At 41.8% G+C, this 24,483-nt stretch overlaps 1 protein-coding gene across 3 annotated transcripts in view; it reads right to left on the bottom strand.

The window, feature by feature from the left end:
* SMARCAD1 (SNF2 related chromatin remodeling ATPase with DExD box 1) overlaps positions 1 to 22,938 on the bottom strand; it is a 105,876-nt gene extending 82,938 nt beyond the window's left edge. For 2 of the 3 annotated variants that reach the window (XM_079764839.1, XM_079764837.1), the window contains exons 1-2: positions 22,777 to 22,938; positions 21,896 to 22,134 (exon numbers count right to left, since the gene is read on the bottom strand). In XM_079764839.1, coding sequence (XP_079620965.1) covers positions 21,896 to 22,085 — 190 coding nt within the window. In that variant the 5' untranslated portion in view covers positions 22,086 to 22,134; positions 22,777 to 22,938. Of the gene's footprint in view, positions 1 to 21,895; positions 22,135 to 22,443; positions 22,732 to 22,776 lie in introns of those variants that run through there. The other variant, XM_079764838.1, reaches the window with a different exon arrangement.
* Between the last annotated feature and the right edge of the window lie 1,545 nt (positions 22,939 to 24,483).

Here is a 24,483-nt window from a genome sequence, read left to right on the forward strand (position 1 = left end):
CGATTGGAGTGGGTGCAGGCTAGGCTGAGTAAACCCCCCCTCCCCCCGTGCATGAATTTCGTGCACAGGGCCTCTAGTATTTTATAAAAACAATGACCAGATAACATCTTTGTTTATTCCTTACCCAAGAATATTTTTCCCATTGATCTTGAGAGAATGAAGGGGGTTGGGGGAGGGGGAGAAACACTGATGTGAGAAATACACATTGACACGTTGCACGCCCCAAATGGGCCGGGGATTGAACCTGCAACCTTTGGTTCATTGGCCGATGCTCCAACCACTGTGCAAAACTAGCCAGGACTGACCAGATAACTCTTTTATTTCAAAAGTATTGATTAAATAAACGATACCTGTTGTGCAATTGTGCACCTAAAACCTGTACAATTTTGTTAACCAGAATCATCCCAATAAATTCAATAAAAAGGAAAAAAAATAGCTACCGTATCTACTTTCTAGGTCAATTTCAAGTTCTCAATGTGAAACATTTTTAATCCTCCAATAATACCTAGGGCAGTGGTCGGCAAACTCATTAGTCAACAGAGCCAAATATCAACAGTACAACAATTGAAATTTCTTTTGAGAGCCAAATTTTTTAAACTTGAACTATATAGGTAGGTACATTGTTATTAACTTAATTACGGTACGTGGTATTTTGTGGAAGAGCCACACTCAAGGGGCCAAAGAGCTGCATGTGGCACCCGAGCCGCCGTTTGCCGACCACTGACCTAGGTAGGGCACACATTATATCAGCATTTTATAGATAAACCCATGTTGAGAAAAAGCAACTTTTCAGTCATATAGGAGAAAGCAGATATGAAACTAAGCCCAAAAGCCTAAATCTTTATACTCTAAAACTCTGTGCCTCCCCAGAGGACACCAAAACAAGAACATTTCTTTACTTCTTACAGTGACGCTCTATCAACACTATTAAAAAGCAAATCAACCCTGGCAGGTGTGGCTTAGTTGCTTGAGGCTTCATCCCATACATTGAAAGGTTGCGGGTTCGATCTCCAGTAAAGGTGTGTAATGGGAGGCAATTGACATTATTTAAATAACTCTAAAGGTACCATGGGTGCTGCTTTCATAAAGTACTCCTGATGTATCAAAAATCATACATTAAAAAAAAATTATACATAAAGCTAAAAGTTTAAATATTTATGCCTAGCATTGCTAAGTAGTTGAAGGTCGACCTATAAACCAGGTTTGATTACCGGTCAGGGCATTTGCCCAGGTGCAGGTTCAATCCCGTGTGGGGCATGCAGGAGGCAGCTAATCAATGATTCTCTCTCATCATTGATGTTTCTGTCTCTCTCTCCTTCTCCCTTCCTCTTGAAATAAAAATATATTTTAAAAATAACAAAAAATAAAAATTTAGATCTTTTATGTATCAAAAATCTGACCTAAAGCTAATGAATATCATCTGAACACTTCAATGATAGTGCCTTGCTTCCTTATATTTTAAAAGGGCTTATGGCAAAATAATTTGGATTGTCTTCTTTCCTTCAAAGTCTCTTAATATAAAATGTAGAATAATCTTTTCAAGGCTAGTCATTTAAATATCTAAGTGTTTGGGGGTCTAAAAATTCTGTATTAGGAAAACTAGTTTCTTGAAGTTAATTATTTATATATTCATCTTTTATTTTCTCCTCTTATTTTATACAGATTATAGTACAAAATATATGAAGACACACCAATTTTTAAGACTAACGTTTAATATATGCTTAGTTAATAAGACAAAAAAAAAGTGGTTTACTCTCCATAATGTACTCAATTACTTAGAGCTTTGACTGGATAGTTTTAATCTACTGGATAGTATTTATTTATTTGATATAATAAATACCATCAAAATATATACCGTATAAGATGACTGGGCGTATAAGATGACTGGACGTATAAGATGACCCCCAACTTTTCCAGTTAAAATATAGAGTTTGGGATATACCCGCCCTATAAGATGACACCCGGCGTATAAGACGACCCCTGACTTTTGAGAAGATTTTCCTGGGTTAAAAAGTCGTCTTATACGCCGGAAAATACGGTACATTAAACATGCATTCTGCCCTAAACCAAGTGGTTTGACAACATGGAGGTTGAATAAAGATTATAACATAATAGCATTTCTCAAATTCAGGGCCCTTTTGTACTCCTAAAAATTAAAGGCCCCAAAGAGTTTTTACGTTTGTTATATAGCTATATTTAGAGAACAGAAACTGAAAAAAAGTTTACATGTTTATTTATTAAACAAACTCATTACATGTTAACAAATATTTTAATGAAAACTATATCCCCTCTTCCTACTCCGATCTCCTACCAAATTTAGTGAGAAAAGAGCAACACTGTTTTACATTTGTGAAAATCTCTAGTTTAATAGAAGACTGCTAGATTTTATCTGTTTCTGCAATTAATTTGCTATAGTATACTGTTTTTGTTTAGGTTTATGAAGAAAATCACACCTTATACAGTGATAAAATTAGGGAAAGGAGTATTTTCATAGCTTTTTTACATTACTGTAGATTTTCCTTTGATTCTAAATCCAAATTTGACAGGTGGTAGTTTTTTTAAAGATTAACTGCAGTTTGGAAGCGGAAACCATATGAATAAACTTTTGCATTATGTTCCATTAAAGCCAGTGTAGCTCAGTGGTTGAGCATTGACCCAGGAACCAAGAGGTCATCAGTTCAATTCCTGGTCAGGGCAAATGCCTAGGTTGTGGGCTCAATTCCCAGAGGGGGTGTGCAGGAGTAAGCCAACCAATGTTCTCTCTTATCATTGATGTTTCTATCTCTCTTTCCCTCTCCATTCCTCTATGAAATCAGTAAAAACAACAACAACAAAAAACCTTAAATAAATAAAACCCATTGGTCTATATTGTACTTTAATAGACCTTTAACCCCAACATTATTTTGCAACATTGTGTGGATAGGTCAATTGGAAAATACTGGCTAACTCCCTGATTAATGCAGATCTACTAAATGTTGACATATTTCATGATATTTTTTTAAAAAAATAGATTCAATAATATCACCACCAATCTCTAAATACCTAGATATTGTCAAACTCACAGTTGTGGATACTAGTTTTCCAAAATCCAAACTTTCCTTTGAAAGCTAGAATTTTATCACTAGCAATAAATACTATCAGTTGTCTTCCTTGATATTGCTATTCATTTTTGAGAAAATGTCTGCATAACTATAGTTGTCGGTAAATCATCCTTTCAAGTAAAAATGGTGCTCTGTGAAAAAAAATGACAAGTTCAGCTCACAACTCAAAACAATCGCTCAAATGCTTTCCTTTGAAATAACATTGTATTTTGGTATGCAGCAAAGGGTAGTTCACAGTTTGTTTCACAAAATATTATAAAACTGCCTAATGATAAGTTGAAGTTTATTGAAAGTAATAATTTGTACTGCTTTATCAAGAACATTCTTGCCCTCGTCAGTGTGGCTAGTGTTAAGAGTGTCGGTCCATGCAATGAAGGGTCTCAAGTTTGATTCCTGGCACATACCTGGGTTACGGGAACATGTGCTGGAGGCAACGAGTTGATGTGTCTCTCTCACATCGATGTTTCTCTCTCTCCATCCCATTCTCTCTGAAAAGCAATGGACAAAATATCCTCAGGTGAGGATTAAAAAAAAAAAAAAAAAAAGAACATTCTTAAGTGAAACTGGCATTTAAAATTTTTTAAGAATACAATGACTACTATAACAGTTTGGAGTCTTGGCCTTGATTCTTGTTAAGGCACCAGGAGTTTTACTTACCATTGCTTTTGTACAGTGCAAATATCGACATAGTGAAAAAGGCAAGTAATGTCTTATTATGAAAATACTTTTGACCTGAAGGAGACCAAAGGTTCAGAGACCACACTTTGAAAACTAATGGGATACAATAAAAGCTTGTTTATATAAAATACCAACTTTCCAAAATAGTCACTAATTTAGAATTAGAATAGTGCTAAATGCTTAGATTTGTTTGGACTATTTTTGGAAATAAGCAACAGCAAAATATCTAAGATATTCCTGATGCAATGATGCTTTTGATCCAAAGCAAACTAGCATTTTTAAGCAGCAGCACAAAGGAGACAAGGTCATATACATACACAAAATACAAAAATGAAGATAAGGAAGGTGAAAAGAAAAATCAATTATAAAGACACTAGGGGCCCGGTGCATGAAAATTCATGCACTGGAGGGAGGGCAGTCCCTCAGCCCAGCCTGCCCCCTCTCAGAGTCTGGGAGCCCTCAGGGGCAGAAGGCGACCCGGCGATCAGGGGAAGGCGACGCCCCATCACATGTCTGCTGCTGCCACTGCCAGCAAGGCAAGCCTGGGCAGCCCTGGGCAGCTACAATTTGAGACTTGCCTGTGCCTCAGGCCGGCCCTGGGTGGCTAGGCAGCTGATATCTGAGGCTTGCCTGTGCCTCGGGCTAGCCCTGGGCAACTGGGGGCCTGAGGGGACTGGGGGACTCCGGAGGCAGGCGTGCCTAGGGGCAGACCCGGCCTTGCCAAGCCTGCCGCCCCGGCACGGTTGAGGGGACTGGTTGCCATCTTTGAGGGTGGGACAGTCAATTAGCATATTCCCTCCTTATTGGCTGTGGGCGCTGCCATCTTTGTGATGGCGTGAGGGTCAATTAGCATGTTCCCTCTTTATTAGATAGGATTACACAGTATTCAATTCTGACATTTGCTAAATGTCTTCTGTGTTTAAGGCACTGTACCAGGAAGTGTGGTATATAAAAGAAAAAGAAAGGGCAAGTTATAGTTCAATTTGCCCTAAAGAAAACAAATTAATAGGAGCTAAATAGCCATGAAAATAACTATTATGAGGCATAATCTGAGAGAGGAATAAACAAATTTCTATAGGAACATGAGGAAAAACAGCCTGTTCTTTCATATATGAACAATTAAAAAGCCTATTATGTTTTAGGGATAGAAGATGATGCAAGGAGACTACAAGGTTCCAGGGGGTAATTCCAAATGAAATTCCCCATTAGTGGGCAGCACAATAGAAGACAATCATACATTCCAAATTTTTCTAGTATGCTTATACCCATTCTCATATCTAAGTCTACCATGAAACAAAAGCATTTGAGCATGCCACTGATTTCACGAAAGTGGTCCAAGATCAAGGACCACTAAAAAAAAAAAACACAAAAAAACAAATCACTTACAAGGAGATTGAGTCCAAAGAGAAATAGTCTAAGTCAATTTGATAGTCCACAAATAAAGTGATTTCCCAAAGTAAAATGAAAACATATAAACCTCTATACCAGGCGTCCTCAAACTATGGCCCGCGGGCCACACACGGGTGTTTTTACCGTTTTGTTTTTTTACTTCAAAATAAGATATATGCATTGTGCATAGGAATTTGTTCATAGTTTTTTTTAAACTATAGTCTGGCCCTCCAACGGTCTGAGGGACAGTGAACTGGCCCCCTGTTTAAAAAGTTTGAGGACCCCTGCTCTATACCATCTGCAGACTTAACAAAAGCAATGCCATTTTTGATATTCTAGTTGCATGTTGCTCTACATGGTTAAGTTCTTTAACATGGCAACTGACTTTCAAGGCAGTTCCTTTAAATACCAAGTAACACATCATGTATTTTTCCTTTTAAAAGGGTTATTACCAAAACAATAGATTGTAAAATTTGAACAATCTTTAATTTGAATGTCAGAGTAGATAGGGAAATATCTTTAGCATCTTTAAAAGATGCATCAAACTATCCGATGAAAGCTCTAAAAACAAAGGATACATTAAATACAAAATTGAAGAGTAGTTTCCCATACATCATTCTAAGATAAATGATAAAAAAAAAAAACATTTCATGTTTAAGTCAAAAGAAAAGAGAGATACAAAATAATGTAAAGGAAAAGAAAGTCATGCTATTAGTAATGGACAAGGCAAAAGTGTTAAACCTAAGAGATAATTTTAATATCAAAATTTATATCTAAAATAAAAATATAACTGCCCAGCCGGTATGGCTCAGTGGTTGAGTGTCAACCCATGAACCAGGAGATCACGGATTGATTCCAGATCAGGGCATAAGCCCAGGATGGGAGCTTGATCCCCAGTGTGGGACATGCAGGAGGCAGCCGATCAATGATTCTCTCTCATCATTGATGTTTCTATCTCTCTCTCCCTTTCTCTCTGAAATCAATAAAAATATATTAAAACAATAAAAATATAATTGACATATATCTCAACTAAATACTAACAATGATCCACCATCCAGAGCTGAAAAGTCAGTGCCGACATGTACACATAAGGAACTGGTGGACATTGAAATTGGGTCTCAAAAGAACTGTTGGTCCAGAAAGAAACTTACTACATACTGATTCATTTGCCTGTCAGCATAACTATTATTGCTCATCTCACATTCGGTTCTTATAAGTATATTTCTAGTAACACATGATCTCACTCATCTAGGGGAAATGATGAACAACATAGACTGATGAACAAGAACAGTCCCCGAAACAAGGAGGCATCGATCGGACTGTCGGGCCTCAGAGGGAGGGTAGGGGAGGGTGGGGGTAGGGGGGAGAGATCAACCAAAGGACTTGTGTGCATGCATACAAGCCTAACCAATGGTTAAGGACAACAGGGGGGTGGGGGCATCCGTGGGGAGGGGTGGGGGATGGGAATGGGGGGATGAGGACAAATATGTGACACCTTAATCAATAAAGAAATTTAAGAAAAAAAAATACTAACAATGAAGTGCATAAATATTGCAGGATATATAAGGCAAAAAGTTAAGAGAGATAAATATGAGGCTTTAATCTCTTCTATAAGCTCTGAATAGAGGAGAGAGCACAGAAATAATTGATAAAGAACAATGTTTTTAAATATTTTTAATTGGGACCCACTGTAAGAGACACATTTTAGATTATGACACTAAACCCACAAATTGTTAGACAGACACATATAACTGAAACAAAAGTTTCAGAGGCTTTACTATAAGTATAGCAAATTATCCTATACCAGAGGCCCAGTGCATACCATTTGTGCACTGGGGGTGGGGGGTGGGGGGTTCCCCTCAGCCTGGCCTGCACCCTCTCGCAGGCCGGGACCCCTACCGGCTTAGGCCTGCTCCCCTGTAGGAGCTCACTAACCACCAGTGGGCAGCTCCTGTGTTGAGAGTCTGACCCCTGGTGGTCAGTGCGTGTCATAGCAACCGGTCATTCTGCTGTTCAGCTCATTTGCATATCAGGGTTTTATTATAGCTACTAGAAGCCCGGTGCACGAAATTCGTGCACGGCGGGGGTTGTCCTTCAGCCCAGCCTGTACCCTCTCCAATCTGGGACATCCCTCTCACAATCCAGGACTGCTGGCTCCCAACTGCTTGCCTGCCTGCCTTCCTGATTGCCCCTAACCGCTTCTGCCTGCCAGCCTGATCACCCCCTAACCACTCAGCTGCCAGCCTGGTTGATGCTTAACTGCTCCCCTGCCAGCCTGTTTGCCCCGAACTTCCCTCCTCTGCCAGCCTGGTCACCCCTAACTGCCCTCTCCTGCAGGGTTGATCACCTCCAACTGCCCTCCCTTGCAAGCTTGGTCCCTCTCAACTGCCCTCCCTTGCAGGCTTGGTCCCTCTCAACTGCCCTCCCTTGCAGGCCTGGTGCCTCCCAACTGCCCTCCCCTGCTGGCCATCTTGTAGTGGCCATCTTGTGTCCACATGGGGGCAGGATCTTTGACCACATGGGGGCAGACATATTGTGTGTTGCAGTGATGATCAATCTGTATATTACTCTTTTATTAGATAGGATAGAGGCCTGGTGCACGAGTGGGGGCCAGCTGGTTTGCCCTGAAGGGTGTCCCTGATCAGGGTGGATTCCCTTGGGGAGTGGGGCGGCCTGAGCGAGGGGCCTGTGGTGGTTTGCAGGCCGGCCACACTCCCTGGCGACCCAAGCGGAGGCCCTGGTATCTGGAATTTATTTTCCTTCTACAATTGAAACTTTGTAGCCTGGAGCGGAGCCAAGCCTGTGGCAGTTAATTCACCTTCTACAATTGAAACTTTGTAGCCTTAAGTGGGTGGGCTCGGGCCAGGGTGTGCAGAAAGCTTTGCTTCCCCTGTTGCCGCCGGCAACCCTGGCCTGCTCTCTCAAGCTCCATTCTGCCGCCATTTGTTTGAATTTGTTTACCTTCTATAATTGAAACTTGGTAGCTTGAGTGGAGGCTTAGGCCTGCAACAGCTATGGAAACCTTGCTCTCTGTGGCTGTAGCCATCTTGGATGGGGTTATTTGCATACTCGCCCTGATTGGCTGGTGGGCGTGGCTTGGTTGGTGGGCATGGCTTATGTAGCAGAGTGATGGTTAATTTGCATATTACCATTTCATTAGAGAGGATAATAATCTATATACACTGAGTGGCCAGATTATGATGATCTCTGAATGCATAATAATCTGGCCACTTTGTGTGTGTGTATGTGTGTATGTGTGTGTGTGTGTGTTAGAGGCCCATGAATTCGTGCATGGGTGGGGGCCAGCCAGCCTGGCCAGGGGGAGGGGACATGGGCAATTGGCCGGCCTGCCTGCTGGTCGAACTCCTGGTCGAGGGGATAATTTGCATATTAGCCTTTTATTATATATGATGATATACACTGAGTGACCAGATTATTATGCATTCAGAGATCATAATAATCTGGCCACTCAGTGTATATAAATCTCTATATATAAAAGCCTAAGCGACCATTACGACCAGTCACTTGATGTGCACTGACCACCAGGGGCCAGATGTTAAACACAAAAGATGCCCCCTGGTGATCAGTGCACTCCCACAGCCAACCTCCCTCGGTCCCTCCCCCTGGACTTGGCGAGACAGCCCTGATCAGCCCCAATCAGCGGCCAGGCCGAGGGACCCAACCCATGCACGAATTCGTGCACTGGGCCTCTAGTAAAAACATAATATGCTAATTAGACCGAACGGCCAACCAACCTCCCGACAAAGCCGGGGCTGGGAAGGCCAAGGTAGCCGCCATGGCTGTGAGGCCCTAGCTCCTTGCACGAATTTTGTGCATCAGGCCTCTAGTAGGATAGTAAAACCCTAATATGTTGGGTCCAGTCAGCCATTCAACCAATCAAAACGTAATATGCTAATGATATGCTAAGGCTGCTCAACCGCTCGCTATGACATGCACTGACCACCATGGGGCATACGCTCCAACGGGTAAGTTAGCTTGCTGCTGGGATCTGGCTGATTGGAACTGAGCAAGACGGGCCGGACATGCCCTGGAGCCCTCCCGCAGTCCCTCCCTGGCTGGCCAACCTCCTGCATCCCACCCTGGCCCCAATCCTGCACCGGTGGGGTCCTTCGGCCTGGCCTGCACCCTCTCACAATCTGGGCTGAGGGCACCCCCCCAGGCGAGTGCAAATTTCGTGCACTGGACCTCTAGTACTTTGATAATTTTCCATTCATTGTATTGCATTAAAAAATTAGTTATATGGCCCAGCAAGGTTGGCCTCAGTGGGGAAAGCGTTAGCCCTTGGATTGAACGGTTGAGGTTGTACCCTAGGCCCCAGTTGGGGTGCGGTCAGGATGCATGCAGGAAGTAACCAGTCAATGTATCTCTCTCAGATTGATGTTTCTCTCTCCACCTCCCTTCCACTTTCTCTCTAAAGATCAATGGAAAAAATATCCTCAGGTGGCCCAGTTGGCATGGTTCAGTCAACCTATGGACCAGGAGGTCACGGTTCATTTCCCGGTCAGGGCACATGAAAAGGTTGCGGGCTCAACACCTAGTGTGGGGCATGCAAGAGGAAGCTGCTCAATGATTCTCTCTCATTGATTTTTCTCTCTCTCCCCACCCCCTTCCTCTCTGAAATCAATAAAGATATATTTAATATATATATATAGATATAGATATAGATATATATATATATATATATATATATATATATATATATCCTAGCCTGACCAGTGTGGCTTAGTGGTTGAGCATCAACCTATGAATCAGGAGGTCACAGTTTGATTCTTGGTCAGGGCACATGCCCGGGTAGTGGGCTCGATCCCCATTGGGGGGGCATGCAGGAGGCAACCCAACAATGATTCTCTCTCATCATTGATGTTTCTATCCCTCCCTCTCCAAAATCAATAAAAATAAAAAAAAATAAAAAATAAATATATATATATATATATGACATATAGACTAGTATATCATTGGGCGAGGATTTAAAAAGGATTTAGTTGGGTTCCAAGAAATTGACTTTATGATACGTTTGTGATCCAGTGAAAAATGATATAAATATTAAAACTCATCTATTAGATGGCACATCATTATATCTAAATTCAGATCATGTCTTCTTTTCACATACTCTTAGAATCGTTACAGCAATTGTGTATTAGGCCACAAAACTTCAGTAAATTTGCCAAAGAAGAAGTACTGAAGACTGCATTTAGAAGTAAATGTTAATAAAAACATTAAAGCAAAATTTCAGCTACTTGGAAATTTAAATAAAAACCATAGCAACCACTTACTTGAAACTTCAGGCCAAAAAAAAAGAAAACTATATAAAAATCAATAATATATATATAACACATAAAACAAGAATTAAAATAATGTGGTAGCCCAGGTTGCATGGAGTGGCCCAGTTGGTTGGAGCATCATCCTGTAGACCAAATGGTTGCAGGTTTGATTCCCGGTCAGTGCACATGCCTAGGTTATGGGTTTAATCCCTGGTTGGAGCACATACTGGAAGTAATGAACGATATTTCTCTTTCTCTCTCCCTCTCTCTCAAAAACCAATAAACATATCCTCAGATGAGGGATAATAATAATAATAATAATGTAAGATTAAAGAAACAGATTAATGGCTCATAAGATGCAAATGGAAATTTAAACTCTAATGATGATATTTCAAATATAAGAAAAAATATTTCTTATTAAATATTTCTGAAACAACTTGTCAATGTCACATAAAAAGCAAAGGAGAAAACTGTGCCACCCTTTCTTTACTCCTTATAATAAACTAGAGGCCCAGTGCATGATTGAATCATGCACGTGTAGGGTCTCCTACATGCTTTCGCTTTTCGCGGTGGAGCTGGTTGCCTGTCCGCTGGTGCACCAGGCCTTTCAGAAGCCTCCGGCTTGGCGGAGGCTTCTGAAAGGCCTGGTGCACCAGCGGACAGGCACCCAGCTCCCCCACTTTTGATGGTCCAAGGCCGCTGAGGGGGGCTACCCTGCTGTTGAGAGGCACAGGGGGCGGGACTCCCGCCCCCTGCGTCTCTCAACGGCCGCTGAGGGGTCTGCCGCGGACACCTGGCTACCCTGCTGTTGAGAGGCGCAGCTGGGTGTCCGCGGCAGGCCCCCTCAGCGGCCGCGGATCTGGCCGTTGAGAGGTGCAGGGGGCGGGAGTCCCGCCTCCTGCGCCTCTCAACAGCAGGGTAGCCCCCCTCAGTGGCAGCGGATCCGTGCCTCTCAATGGCCGGATAGGCCACCCCGAGTCCCGCCCCCCAGCCTCCCGCCGCCCAATCGTGGGCGTAGCGGAGTGATGGTAATTTACATGTTACTCTATTATTAGATAGGATTCCCAATGAGATTAAGGTTAAAAAAGATAACCTAAATCCTGGCCAGTATGGCTCAGTTGGTTGAGTGTGGTACCATGCATCAAAAGGTCATCATCAGTTCAGTTCCCAATTGGAATACATTTGGAAGGCAACCGATGGATGTTTCTCTCCTCTATCGATGTTTTTCTCTTCCCCCAACCTTCCTCTCTTTCTAAAAGTCAATAAAAGCATATTTACAAACACACATTAAAAACAAAACAGTCAACACAAAACCCAACTCCTATCCATCAGTTTAGCTATCAGAAAAAAACACAAAACCAAGACCAACAGAAAATAACAATGTTGACAAGGCTGTGAAGAAATTGGAAGCCTGTGCACTGCTGGTGGGAAAATAACATTTTGAGCTGCCCTGGAAAACATACGGTGGGTTCTTACATGACCTAGTAATTCCATTTCTGGGTATATACCCCAAATAACTGAAAACAGGGTCTCAAAGATGTACTTGTACACTTACTTCATAGCAGCGTTAGTCACAAGAACCAAAAGATGGAAGCAACCCAAGTATCCATCCTTGAATGAATGGATAACAAAATTAATGTATATATACAATGGAAACATCATCCTGTACATGGATGAAATGTCATTCACAAAAAGACAAATGCTATAAGATTCCACTTTTATGATGTGTCAACAGTAATCAAATTCACAGAGACAGAAAGTACAAGGGTAAGCCCTGGACGAGTAGCTCAGCTAGTTAGAGCATCAACCTGATAAGCCAAGATTGCAGATTTGATCCCTGGTGTGGGCATATACAAGAATCAACCAAAATGGCCCGGCCGTGGTGGCTCAGTGGTTGAGTACTGAACTATGAACCAGGAGGTCATGGCTCAATTCCTGATTGGGGCACATGCTTGGGTTGTGGGCTCAATCCCCAGTGTGGGGCATGCAAGAGGCAGCTTATCAATGACTCTCTCACCATTGATGTTTCTCTCTCTCTCTCTCTCTCTCTCTCTCTCTTCCTCTCTAGTCCTCTCTGAAATCAATAAAAATACATATATTAAAAATCAAAATCAAACAATGAATGCATAAATAAGGGGAACAACAAATCAATGTTTCTCTCTCTCCCCCAATCCCTTCTTCTCTCTAAAAATCAATCAATTAAAAAAAATTAAAAGTACAAGGGCAGCTGCCAAGGATTGGGGATAGCAGGTTAATTATTTAATGAGCACAGAGTTTCAGTTTTGCAAGATGAGGAGTTTTGAAAATTGGCTGCACAATACTGTGTATGTATTTAACACTCCTTAACTTGTACATTTAAAAATAGTTGATGCTAAATTTTATGTTATGTACATTTTACTACAATTAAAAATAAAGTTAAGCCGAAACCGGTTTGGCTCAGTGGATAGAGCGTCAGCCTGCGGACTGAAAGGTCCCAGGTTCGATTCCGGTCAAGGGCATGTACCTTGGTTGCGGGCACATCCCCAGTAGGGGGTGTGCAAGAGGCAGCTGATGATGTTTCTCTCTCATCAATGTTTCTAGCTCTCTATCCCTCTCCCTTCCTCTCTGTAAAAATCAATAAAATATATTAAAAATAATAATAAAAAAATAAAGTTAACACAGTTTTGCTAAAAGGAAATATGGATAAAGTATTTAGGTGGTAGTAGGGAATGCCTGTTGAGGATCTAAAACCAAAAGCCTTAAAGAATAAATAAACTGACCACATAAAAATGTAAAATTTCTCTATGGCAAACAACAAACAGGGAATTAAAAGAAGAAAATTTAAAAGTTTTAAATCATTGCCCTAGCTGGTTTTGCTTAGGGGATAGAGCATCGACCTGCGGACTCAAGGGTCCCGGGTTCAATGCTAGTCAAGGGCACATGCCCAGGTTATGGGCTAGATCCCCAGTGTGGGGTGTGCAGGAGGCAGCTGATCAATGATTCTCTCTCATCACTGATGTTTCTATCTCTCTCTCCCTCTCCCTTCCTCTCTGAAATCAATAAAAACATATTTTTTAAAAAGTTATAAATAAATCATTTATCAGAAAAAGAAAAAAACAAAGGAACACAGGAAATATTCAAATGGCTAATACAATGAAAACATATTTAACCTTAGAAATAAAGACTAAAAATAAAGCAATTTAATTGCTAGCTAGCCTGTTAAAGATTAAACTGGTTCACAATATTTTGGTCTAGTATTAAAAACCAGACATCTGAAAACTAAGCTGGCCCTGGCTAGTGTGGCTCAGTTGGTTGGGCATCATCCTGTGCACTGAAAATGAAAACCAAGCTGTACTCTGGTACAAACCGGTAAAACTTTTGTGAGAGTGATCTGGCTATTACTAAAATGTTATTTTTATTCCCTCTATTCTGCCAATTCTATTTCCAGGAATTTCCCATAAGATTATACACATGCAAAAATATCTGAGTAAAAGGATATTCACTACAGCATTTTCTGACAGCAAAAAAAAAAAAAAAAAAAAGAAGAAGAAAAAGAAAAAGAAAAAGAAAAAGAAGACAAGAAACAAAATAACCAATGTCCATTAATGGGAATCTACATGAACTACAATGCATCTACAAGGTAAAACACTGTAGTCATTTAAAAATGAGGTATAGCATATTTTACATGAACTGACATGAAGAGTAAATGCTCCCTTCATTACACAACATTGTATCACTTAACTTTTTATAACACTGTAGTTTGAAGAAAACAATAGGTAAGCACATAAAGAGGTATAGAAGGAAAACACAAACAAAACAATGTACATTTTAAATGTACTTATGATTTTTACTTAAGTACTAGAGGCCCAGTGCACGAAATTCATGCACGGGGAGGGGGGTCCCCTCAGCCCAGCCTGCACCCTCTCCAAACCGGGACCCCTCAGGGGATGTCCCAGGGATCGGGCCTAAACCGGCAGTCAGACTTCCCTCTCACAATCTAGGACCGCTGGCTCCTAACCACTCGCCTGCTTGCCAACCTGATCACCCCTAACTGCCTCTGCCTGCCAGCCTGATCACCCATAACTGCTCTCCCCTGCCGGTCTGATCGCCTCTAACTGCCCTCCCTCTGCCGGCCTCGTCACCCCTCACTGCCCGCCCCCTCCCCCCCCACCACTGCCCTGGTCGTCCCACACAGCCTGCTGTTCAGTTGTTGTGTGAGGGCGCCCCGACCAATTTGCATATTCCTCTATTATTAGTATAGATGAGTGCTTGTATTTTTCTATTGGAACAATTCATCGCTAAATCTTTTACCAAGGACTGATTTTCAAGCACAGATATTTAAGAAGCCAGAATGACTACACAAAGATGATTCACATTTTGGATCACACATCTGAAAAAGACTAAGTAACACCCAATGGTTATAGACTCATGACACTAAAATTATATATTCTGCATTATCATTCAAAGAATCATATCCATTTTACTTTTTGCAGGGACTTCAGAGAACCTCTAGACAAAGGAAGTGAAGTCCAAAACTGCTGATGTACACAAGATCATATAAGCTGTATGTGGCAAAGCAGTGATAACTGATATAATTTTAAAATTTCTCACTTATAAACAACTATTACTTTCAACAGGACAACCACATTGAAATGGTAACCACTTTAGAAGACATTTATGTCACCAAGAAAAGAAATTCATCAAGCACATACTAAAACTTTCCTTCATTCCAACCTCAAAATAATCTATGAACCCACCTATTTTTATTTCCTTCACTCCTCTTCCCACCTTAGGTAAAATATCTCTACAAATATATTCAATTTTCAATAATCCTAAAACATCTTTTCCTGAAACTGCTTCCCTGTCAAGCTGTTTCTCTTTCCCTTCATAAAGAGTAGTCATCTCCTTGACTTTCTACTGAAACAAAGGTCAACAATAACTTTTAATTTCCAAGAGAACTGGTCCCTGATCAGTCCCTATCGAACTTGACTTCTCTACATTTGATATTGTTCACTATACTTCGTTTTTAACTTTTAGGATACTATCATTTCTGACTATTCTAGTCATCCTTTACATATATCATTGATTTCCCTTCCTTTGATCATCATTAAATATTGATGTTTCTTACTAGACAACTTGCTTAGGACATTTTTTGTTAACTACCACAACTATAATTCCAAAGTTGATTTCTCAGGCTCCAAACTCTGATGTACAACCATCTATTAAACCTCTTTACTGAAATATGAAAAGTAACTCAAACTCAACTTGTTTTGGCATCCTCCTCCTAAATGTACCACCTAATTCAGTTGACAGTGTCAATTACCCAGCTGTGTAAGCAAGGAAGATTTACCTTTCAAGTTCACTGAATACCACAAAATACATCCTAGCTAATAAAAGAGTAATATGCAAATTGACCATACCTCTGCTATATCCACAGGTCACGCCCACCAACCAATCAGGAGCAACTATGCAAATTAACCCAACCAAGATGGCTGTGGCCACCGAGCGAGCAGGAGGCTTGGGTTTCCCCGGCAATGGAGAAAGCCATGCTTCCCGCAGCACTGGTCTCCACTCAAGGCTACAAAGTTTCAATTATAGAAGATAAATAAATCCCAACAAAAATGGCTGCGGCCACAGAGCAAGCAGGAGGCTTGGCTCCACTCAAGGCTACAGAGTTTCAATTATAGAAGATAAATAAATCCCAGATCCCAGGGCCTCAGCTTGGGTCGCCAGGGGGTGTGGCCGGCCTGAAAACCACCATAGGGCCCTTGCTCAGGCCGCCCCATACACCAAGGGAACCCCCACCCTGATCTGGGACACCCTTCAGGGCAAACCAGCTGGTCCCCACCCATGCACCAGGCCTCTATCCTATCTAATAAAAGAGTAATATTCAAATTGACCATCATTCCAACACACAAGATGGCTGCCCCTATGTGGTCAAAAATGGTTGCTCCCATGTGGACACAAGATGGCCAGCAGGGGAGGGCAGTTGGGAGGGACCAGGTCTGCAAGGGAGGGCAGTTGTGGGTGATCAGGCCAGCAGGGGAGGGCAGTTGGGAGGGACCAGGCTGGCAGAGGAGGGAAGTTGGGGGCAACCAGGCCTGCAGGGAATGGCAGTTGGGGGGGACCCAGGCCTGCAGGGGAGGGCAGTTAGGGGCAAACAGGTTGGCAAGGGGAGCAGTTAGGCATCAATCAGGCTGGCAGGGGAGTGGTTAGAGGGTGATCAGGCTGGCAGGCAGAAGCGGTTAGGGGCAATCAGGAAGGCAGGCAGGCAAGCAGTTGGGAGCCAGCAGTCCTGGATTGTGAGAGGTTATGTCCGACTGTCCGTTTAGGCCTGATCCTAGGATCGGGCCTAAACGGACAGTCGGACATCCCTCGAGGGGTCCCAGATTGGAGAGGGTGCAGGCTGGGCTGAGGGACACACACCCCCATGCACGAATTTCATGCACTGGGCCTCTAGTATCATATAAACATCCCTAAACTGCCCTCTATCATCCCTACTGTCATTTCCCTACATTTAGGCTTCAAATGCAATAGCTTCATTATTTGTCTTCTCATATTGAAATGTTCTCTATTCTTTACCAAATAAAATCAGTGCTCCTTTCACAAAATATAAAGGCCCCTAAAAACCCAGCAGTTTGTATTACTCTTTTCAGCTTCATCTATATTTCCCTAAACTACTTCTTCCATAGATAATCCCCCTCCCATAAACACAGCATAGACTCTTTAAGGCAACATATATTTTCGTCTCTTGTTCACCAAATTCAATGATTCACTGGTTAGGGCCCATTTAGTCATCTCTTCATGACTTTTCCTGATCCTCCCAGGAAGAATGAATGATCATTTGTGAATTGGACTGTGATCCCACATTGCTTAGTACCTTCCCCTGTGAGTTACCATATTGTACTATTTTAGCTATATATATTTACACGTCCTTTCCCCTTGGTGCCTCTTGAAGATCACAGTTTAATAAGAGAGACGCAAATACAATGTTAGGTAGTGATAAATACATACAGTAAAGCTGGTGGTGGAGGGGAGTTGTTACTTCAGAGAGAGTGATCACGGGAAAGCCTTCTAAAAAGGGTACCATTTCATTAAGCCCCAATGAAGAAGCTGAGAGTCATATGCAAATATTAGCAAGGCTTTGGAAGCAGAAGGAAAGATTGGACTATGCTTGGTATTTTCAAGAAACGATGTGGCTGTGTCACAGTAACAGAGGGAGAATAAGAAATAAAATCTTAACTCAAATTAGATAAATAACAGGATTAGCTAAAAAAGAGTAATTACAAATATATTTTTTTTAAATTTCCATCCTAGCCCTAACCGGTTTCGCTCAGTGGATAGAGCATTGGCCTGCGGACTGAAAGGTCCCAGGTTCGATTCCGGTCAAGGGCATGTACCTTGGATGTGGGCACATCCCCTGTGGGGGATGTGCAGGAGGCAGCTGATTGATTTTTCTCTCTCATCGATGTTTCTAACTCTCTATCCCTCTCCCTTCCTCTCTGTAGAAAATCAATAAAAATATTTTAAAAAATAAATTTCCATCCCATAAGATGATTTAGACCCTAACACTCTACTGTAAATAAGCAAATATAACAGTATCCCACAATGGCAGAATATGAAGTTACCATATGATGATAAACAAAGGTAAATATTCATATCTACCATTTGATATAAACAAAGGTAAACATTCATATCCCACTGATAATTCTCCAATCTCATATGCAGCCCAAAGTTAGATCTTAAATATACCTTTGGTTTCTGGTCCTCTCCACAAGCCAAGGCCAATATACTTAATTCAGTATCTGTATCCCCCATGCTAAGTTGTCTTTGGTCTACTCCAAAACGCTAGTTTGGGACAAGACTTTGATTCTTAAATTTTTTTTATTATTATTTTTTGTTGTTAATCCTCACCTGAGGATATTTTTGTATTGATTTTTATAGAGAGTGGGAGGGGGAGAGACAGAGAGAAACATCAATGTGAGAGAGACACATTGATTAGTTGCCTCCCACATACACCCTGACCAGGAAAAGGGACCAGCCTGCAACTAGGTACATGCCCCCGACCCTTCAGTCCTTGGACCAACGTTCTATCCACTGAGCCAAGCCAGCTAGGGCTGATTCTTTTATATATATATATATATATATATATATATATTTTTTTTTTTAATTGATTTCAGAGAGGAAGGGAGGAGAGATAGAAACATCAATGATGAGAATCATTGATTGGCTGCCTCCTGTACACCCCACACTGAGGATCGAGCCTGCAACCTGGGCATGTGCCCTAACCGGAAGTGAACCATCACCCCCTGGTTTATATGTCGGTCTGATTCTTAATTTTTAAAGGCATGCCCAATGGCTTACCACAGGTACTTCATATCTGCTCTGATGTACAAAACCACCATTTTTTTCAATTACCTAAAAATTTTTATCCATCACTTTATCTCATTCCTACTAGCAATCTAGTTTTAAATCCTTGACCTTTCTTACTTGAAAACTCTTCACATTTCTTTCTTCCTCATTTCTACTGCCATCACTAAGTTTGAATTATAAGTTTCCTAAATGGTATCTCTCTTCAAACCCTACCCTCTATTAGATTGACTTTTTTTTTTTTTTTACTAAACAACTTTCTCGTCATTTTACCCTTCTACCTGAAAAGTCTTTAATGGATCCCTAGTACTTATAAGGTAAACTAAAAACTTAGCCTTAGTTTTCAAAATTCTCCAAAATTCATGGTACCATTTACAATACTCTCTTCTTAAAGCAAAGCTTTCTCTCTATTCCTAACAAGATGAATTCTTAACATTCCCAGAACTAACTTAATTTTTATATTTTCCAGTGTCATCAAGACTGACCATATGATTCCTAAAGGTAACCTCAGTTTTTAAGATGAATTTATGTACCAAAGAAAAAGTCCCAATAAAAAGGAGTAAAGTCTCAGACAGAAAAAAAAGTAAAGCAGAAAAACATCTTCCGATGAGAAAAGGCAATTAAGCCCTAGCTGGTTTGGCTCATTGGATAGAGCGTTAGCCTGTGGACTGAAGGGTCCCAGGTTCAATTCCAGTCAAGAGCACATGTCCAGGTTGTGGGCTCAACCCCCGTAGGGGGCATGCAGGAGGCAGCCAATCAATGATTCTTTCTCATCATTGATGATACTCTCTCTCCCTGTCCCTTACTCTCTGAAATCAATAAAAAATATATATATTTTTAAAAAGGCAATTAAGAATTTTACATTACTAATATTGATAAATAACTATAACATTTCCATTGAATCGCAGTTTACAAAGTGCTTTTATTTTACATAACAAAAAAATTGTGGATCTCAATTTTAAGTGACTTATCCAATGTCCCATTTAACTAAAATGATGCCCCTGACCAGTTTGGCTCAGTGGATAGAGCGTCGGCCTGCGGACTGAAAGGTCCCAGGTTCGATTCCGGTCAAGGGCATGTACCTTGGTTGCGGGCACATCCCCAGTAGGGGATGTGCAGGAGGCAGCTGATCGATGTTTCTCTCTCATCGATGTTTCTAACTCTCTATCTCTCTCCCTTCCTCTCTCTGTAAAATCAATAAAATATATTAAAGAAAAACAAAACAAAAAAAACTAAAACGATGAACAGAGGCTTTTAAGGACTCAAAATTCCAAGCCTACAACCCTCTCTGCCCTAACTACCTAAGAAACAGATGAATGTATTTACTGTTAAAATAGTAAAGTACCTGGATGTGTAGACATTAACTATAGCATGTTATACAAATCAAATTATCTGTTAAAAGAATAAACAAAGGGCTATCCCTCCTGTGCTTAAATCCTTCAGTGCTTTCCCACAGAATTCAGGTAAGTTCAAAGCTCTTCAGACAAAGAAAGACTTTCAAAATTTGACTCCTACTTACTACTTAACCCAACCAAACAAATCATTTCACCATGTTCCATTTATAAGTATTTAAAAATGGCATTCCAATGACCGTGTAGGGACTCTGCCAACATTAACCACTGTTACATTTAAACAGAAGAGTACCAAACAAAATAGAGATATCTAGAGTTAAGACATACATGTCACTAATCTTGTCAGGGCCACATTAATTTTAAAACTGCTTGTGAAATACAGAGTTTTGCATCATAAAGGAGAATATTAGAATAAACATTAAAATAAAACTTCTAATATCCCTTTCACCCTCAAGAATTAGATTGCTTGGCTCTGGCCAGTGTTGCTCAGTAGTTAAGAGTGTCAGTCTGTGCACGAAAGGATCTCGGGTTTAATTCCTGCTTAAGGGCATATACCTGGGTTGCTGGTTAGATACCCAGTCCCAATTGGGGTGTGTGTGATTGTGGTGCATGCGGGAGGCAACCAATCAATGTGTCTTAATACTGATGTGTCTCTCCCCCTCCCCTCTTCCTCCCTTCCCTTTTTCCCCTCTACTCTAAAAATCAGGAACAGACTGATGAATCTCAGAGGGAAAGGGGCAGGTAGAGATTAGCGGAAGAACTTATTTGCATAACCCATGAAAACAGGCAATACTGCAATGAAGGCATGGGGCGGGGGGGTGGCTCGAATGAGGTGGAGGGGGTCAATGGGGGGGAGGAGGACATCTGTAATTCTTTCAACAATATAAATTTTTAAAAATTTATACTAATGTAAAACAGTAAAAAAAAAAAAAATCAATGGGAAAAATATCCTCAGGTGAGAATTAACAAAAAATAGGGGGGGAAAAAAAGGAATTAGATTGCTTGGATTTGAGTTCTGGTTATTCCTACTTCCTAACAATTTAACCTCCCTGTGTCTCATTTCTGCAACATGTGGATAATATCTCATAGGATTGTTGTGCCAATTAAACGAGGATGTGAAGCACTATGTCAAAACGTAGTAAGAATTCAAATATATTCTAATTTGTAACTGTCGAATAACAGATTAAAATGGAAATGCTAATTTGGGGCTTATTCTCAAACCCTATTGTCCCTGACAACCTGCTGGAGGTTAAAATGGCTCGTTCACCATAAAGAATACCAATTATTCTTCTGCACTCTGGGGATCTCCAGGAAGCCAAGTAGTGGAAAATCCGAATGTGATCCGATCTTTTGTTCACAGAGGTTGTCCTCAGACACCTTGAATAAAGCTAGCTCATAGGAGGTGATCAGTATTTTTTGGAGAAATACTGGAATCAGTGGCAACACTTGGCCAAATAACTAGGTGATTCATAGGACTGACCTAAAGGTGACCTGAATTCTGACTTCAACTTCCATTGTTGGACCATATTCCAAGAACTCATATAGAAGTGAAGCAGTTATGAATGGATGCTCAGTTGGAGGTACATGGGGCCTGTGACCGTCCCAAAACTGTTTTTAAAAGGGCACAGTGAAAGACAATGCATTAACACGTGTTACATCAAGAATGAAAACTGGCATCTCTTCTGCCTTGCCTCTTTTAAAAATCTCTCTTGATGTCCCATCCGTCTGCAACATGATAACTCACCTGTTTTTTCAGTTATATCTGAGTCAGGGCTGGCTGCCCTGCTGGCCTCCCCTTCAGCATTCTCCTCCTCGGCACTGAGAGAGATTGGTGAAGAAGGGCCAGGCTGGGAGGGCTGAGGGGTCGCTTCGGGCGCTTCCTCAATCTTATTCCTTTTTTCAAAACGAAAACGGTCCAGGTTGAAAAGATTCATATTGGCAGCCACCACCACCTTGTGGGATTGGGAGTTTAAAATGAACTCTCTACAGGAAACAGAAAGAGAAAAAAAAAAAGAGGCCATGAACACAAGATACAGTACAACACAAAGCCAGAGCGGTTCATTCCCAAGGCAAATCAAGAGACCGCAAAGGTGCCAGTGGCTCGGGATGACTATTATGGCTGCGCCTCATTGTTAGGCCACGACGGGGAGAAGGTGGCTTTTTTCTTTCTTTTCTTTTTTTTTTTTTTAATCTTTCCATTGCTCTTTTCACGCCCCTCCGTTCCCCACCCCCACCCCCCACACCCCCCCCTCCTTCCTCAAACCACAGGCTGACCCTCGTGCAACCTCTTACCCCAGCACGCGCGGGCACGTCCCCCGCTAACCCCCCTGCGAGCCGCGCGCCCGCCCACGGCGAGCGGCGCCTGCACGACGGCGCTGCCTGCCCGGAGGACGGACGTGCCGGGGCCCGCGCCTGGGCACCGCGGGGACACAAAGGGGCCAGAGACGGGGAGCGGCGCAGGCCGCGCTGGCGGGCACCCGCCCGGAAGTTGACGCGGCGCGAGCCCAGCTGAGAGGAAGCGGAGGGGACCGAGACAACGCGGGCCAGGTTCGGAGGTGCCGCCGCCTCTCTGGGAACGCTCCCCCGCCCGCTGGCCCTCTCGCTCTTCCTCCCTCCGGCACTTACCGTCTCGCAGGCTCGGTGCGATGTAACAAAGGGTTGGAAAAGGGAAACAGTAATAATTTCTGGCGTGGGCGACGGGAGCCGGGCCGGGACTTCCCAAAATAACCCGGAGAAAGCCTGCGAGCGCGTAGTGATGACGCAACACGCCGCCTGAGCTTTTCTTCTTTCCCGAGCGATGCCCGAGCGGAAAATGGTTGGGCGCGCGCCGTTGTCATGGTAACTGGAACCCGCCCCTCTGCCTGGGAAGACGCTCGGTGGCCCGTTCCTCTAGGTTGGCCAGAGAGTTGTTAAATAGAACAATAATCAAAAGCACAATGGCAAAAAGTAGCAGAGCAGGAACGTGTGACACAATGTTCGATATGTTACCATCTATGGTTTAGGTAACATATAGATAGTATAGTAACCATGTTGTGCTAAATGTTTCCTGTGTATAATCGGAACCCTTTCAAGAAGCCTCTTTTTTTTTTTTTTACCAAGTAAGGAACCCGAGGCCTGCAGATGCTAAGTAGTTAATTAGTAACGAGTAAAAACCCGGGTATGTTGAGCTTCAAAGCCTACAAACTGCCTCCTCACTGTTGGCTGGATTGTTCTTAGAGGAGAACATGACAATTCACTCACCTGTCTATCTTGATGGGAATATTACCCGAAGAATATTTATTCCCGTTGTTCTAACACTAGACTAAACAGGCACTTTTCTGAGTTGTAATTTGACCCTCTTGTTAAAAAGAAATGACTACACATCATTGATCTGCCAAATATGTGGGTCATTGTAAATTTAAATTGGCATTCTGTTTTATAAATCAGTGTTTTGAATTGTAACACAAACCCACGGATTTATCAAATGTGGGCACGCAATAAAACATGTACCTGGATTCATAAAATTCAGTAACAAAGCCTGAAAAATTGGAATTTCACCCTGGCCGGGTAGCTCAGTTGGTTGGAACATCCGTCCGTACACCAAAAAGTTGCAGGTTCAATTCTGGTCAGGGCACATATAAGAATCAACCAAATGAATGCTCGAATAAGTGGAGTAACAAATTGATGTTTCTCCTACTATATGTAATACTTTAAACAATAAAAAATAAATAAATAAATTGCTGTTTCTCTTTCTCTCCTTTCCTCTCTCTGGCTAACAGCAATAAATAAAAAAGAATATTTGCTTTATATTCAGACAGATCTAACCACAGCCTACTCTAATATTGTTAGGGGCCTTCTGCTCACAAATATGGACACCCAGCTCAAATGTCCAACTCTTACCACTTAGGGTTGCCATATTTGTAAAAAAAAAAAAAAAAAAAAGATGTTTTCTTAAATCTGAATGTTAAACAACAACTTCTTTTTGTTTAATATATTCTTATTGATTTCAGAAAGGAAGGGAGGGAGAGAGAGATAAAAACATCAATGAAAAGAGAGAATCATTGATTGGCTGCCTGCTGCATGCCCCCTACTGGGGATTGAGTCTGAAACTCATGTAAGTGCCCTGACCGGGAATCAAACCCTGACCTTCTAGTTCATAGGTAGATGCTCAACCACTGACCCACACTGGCAAGGCAACAAATGCTTTTTTAGTACAAATATGTCCCATGCAATATTTGAAACTTAACTTATACTGAAAAATTATTTGTTGTCTGTCTGATATTTAACAAGGTATCCTGTATTTTATTTGGCAAATTTACCCGCACCCCATCGCTTGGTCACCTTTTGGGCCGA

The sequence above is a fragment of the Cnephaeus nilssonii genome (genome assembly GCF_951640355.1).
Source record: "Cnephaeus nilssonii genome assembly, chromosome: 1".
Classification (NCBI taxonomy): Eukaryota; Metazoa; Chordata; class Mammalia; order Chiroptera; family Vespertilionidae; genus Cnephaeus; species Cnephaeus nilssonii.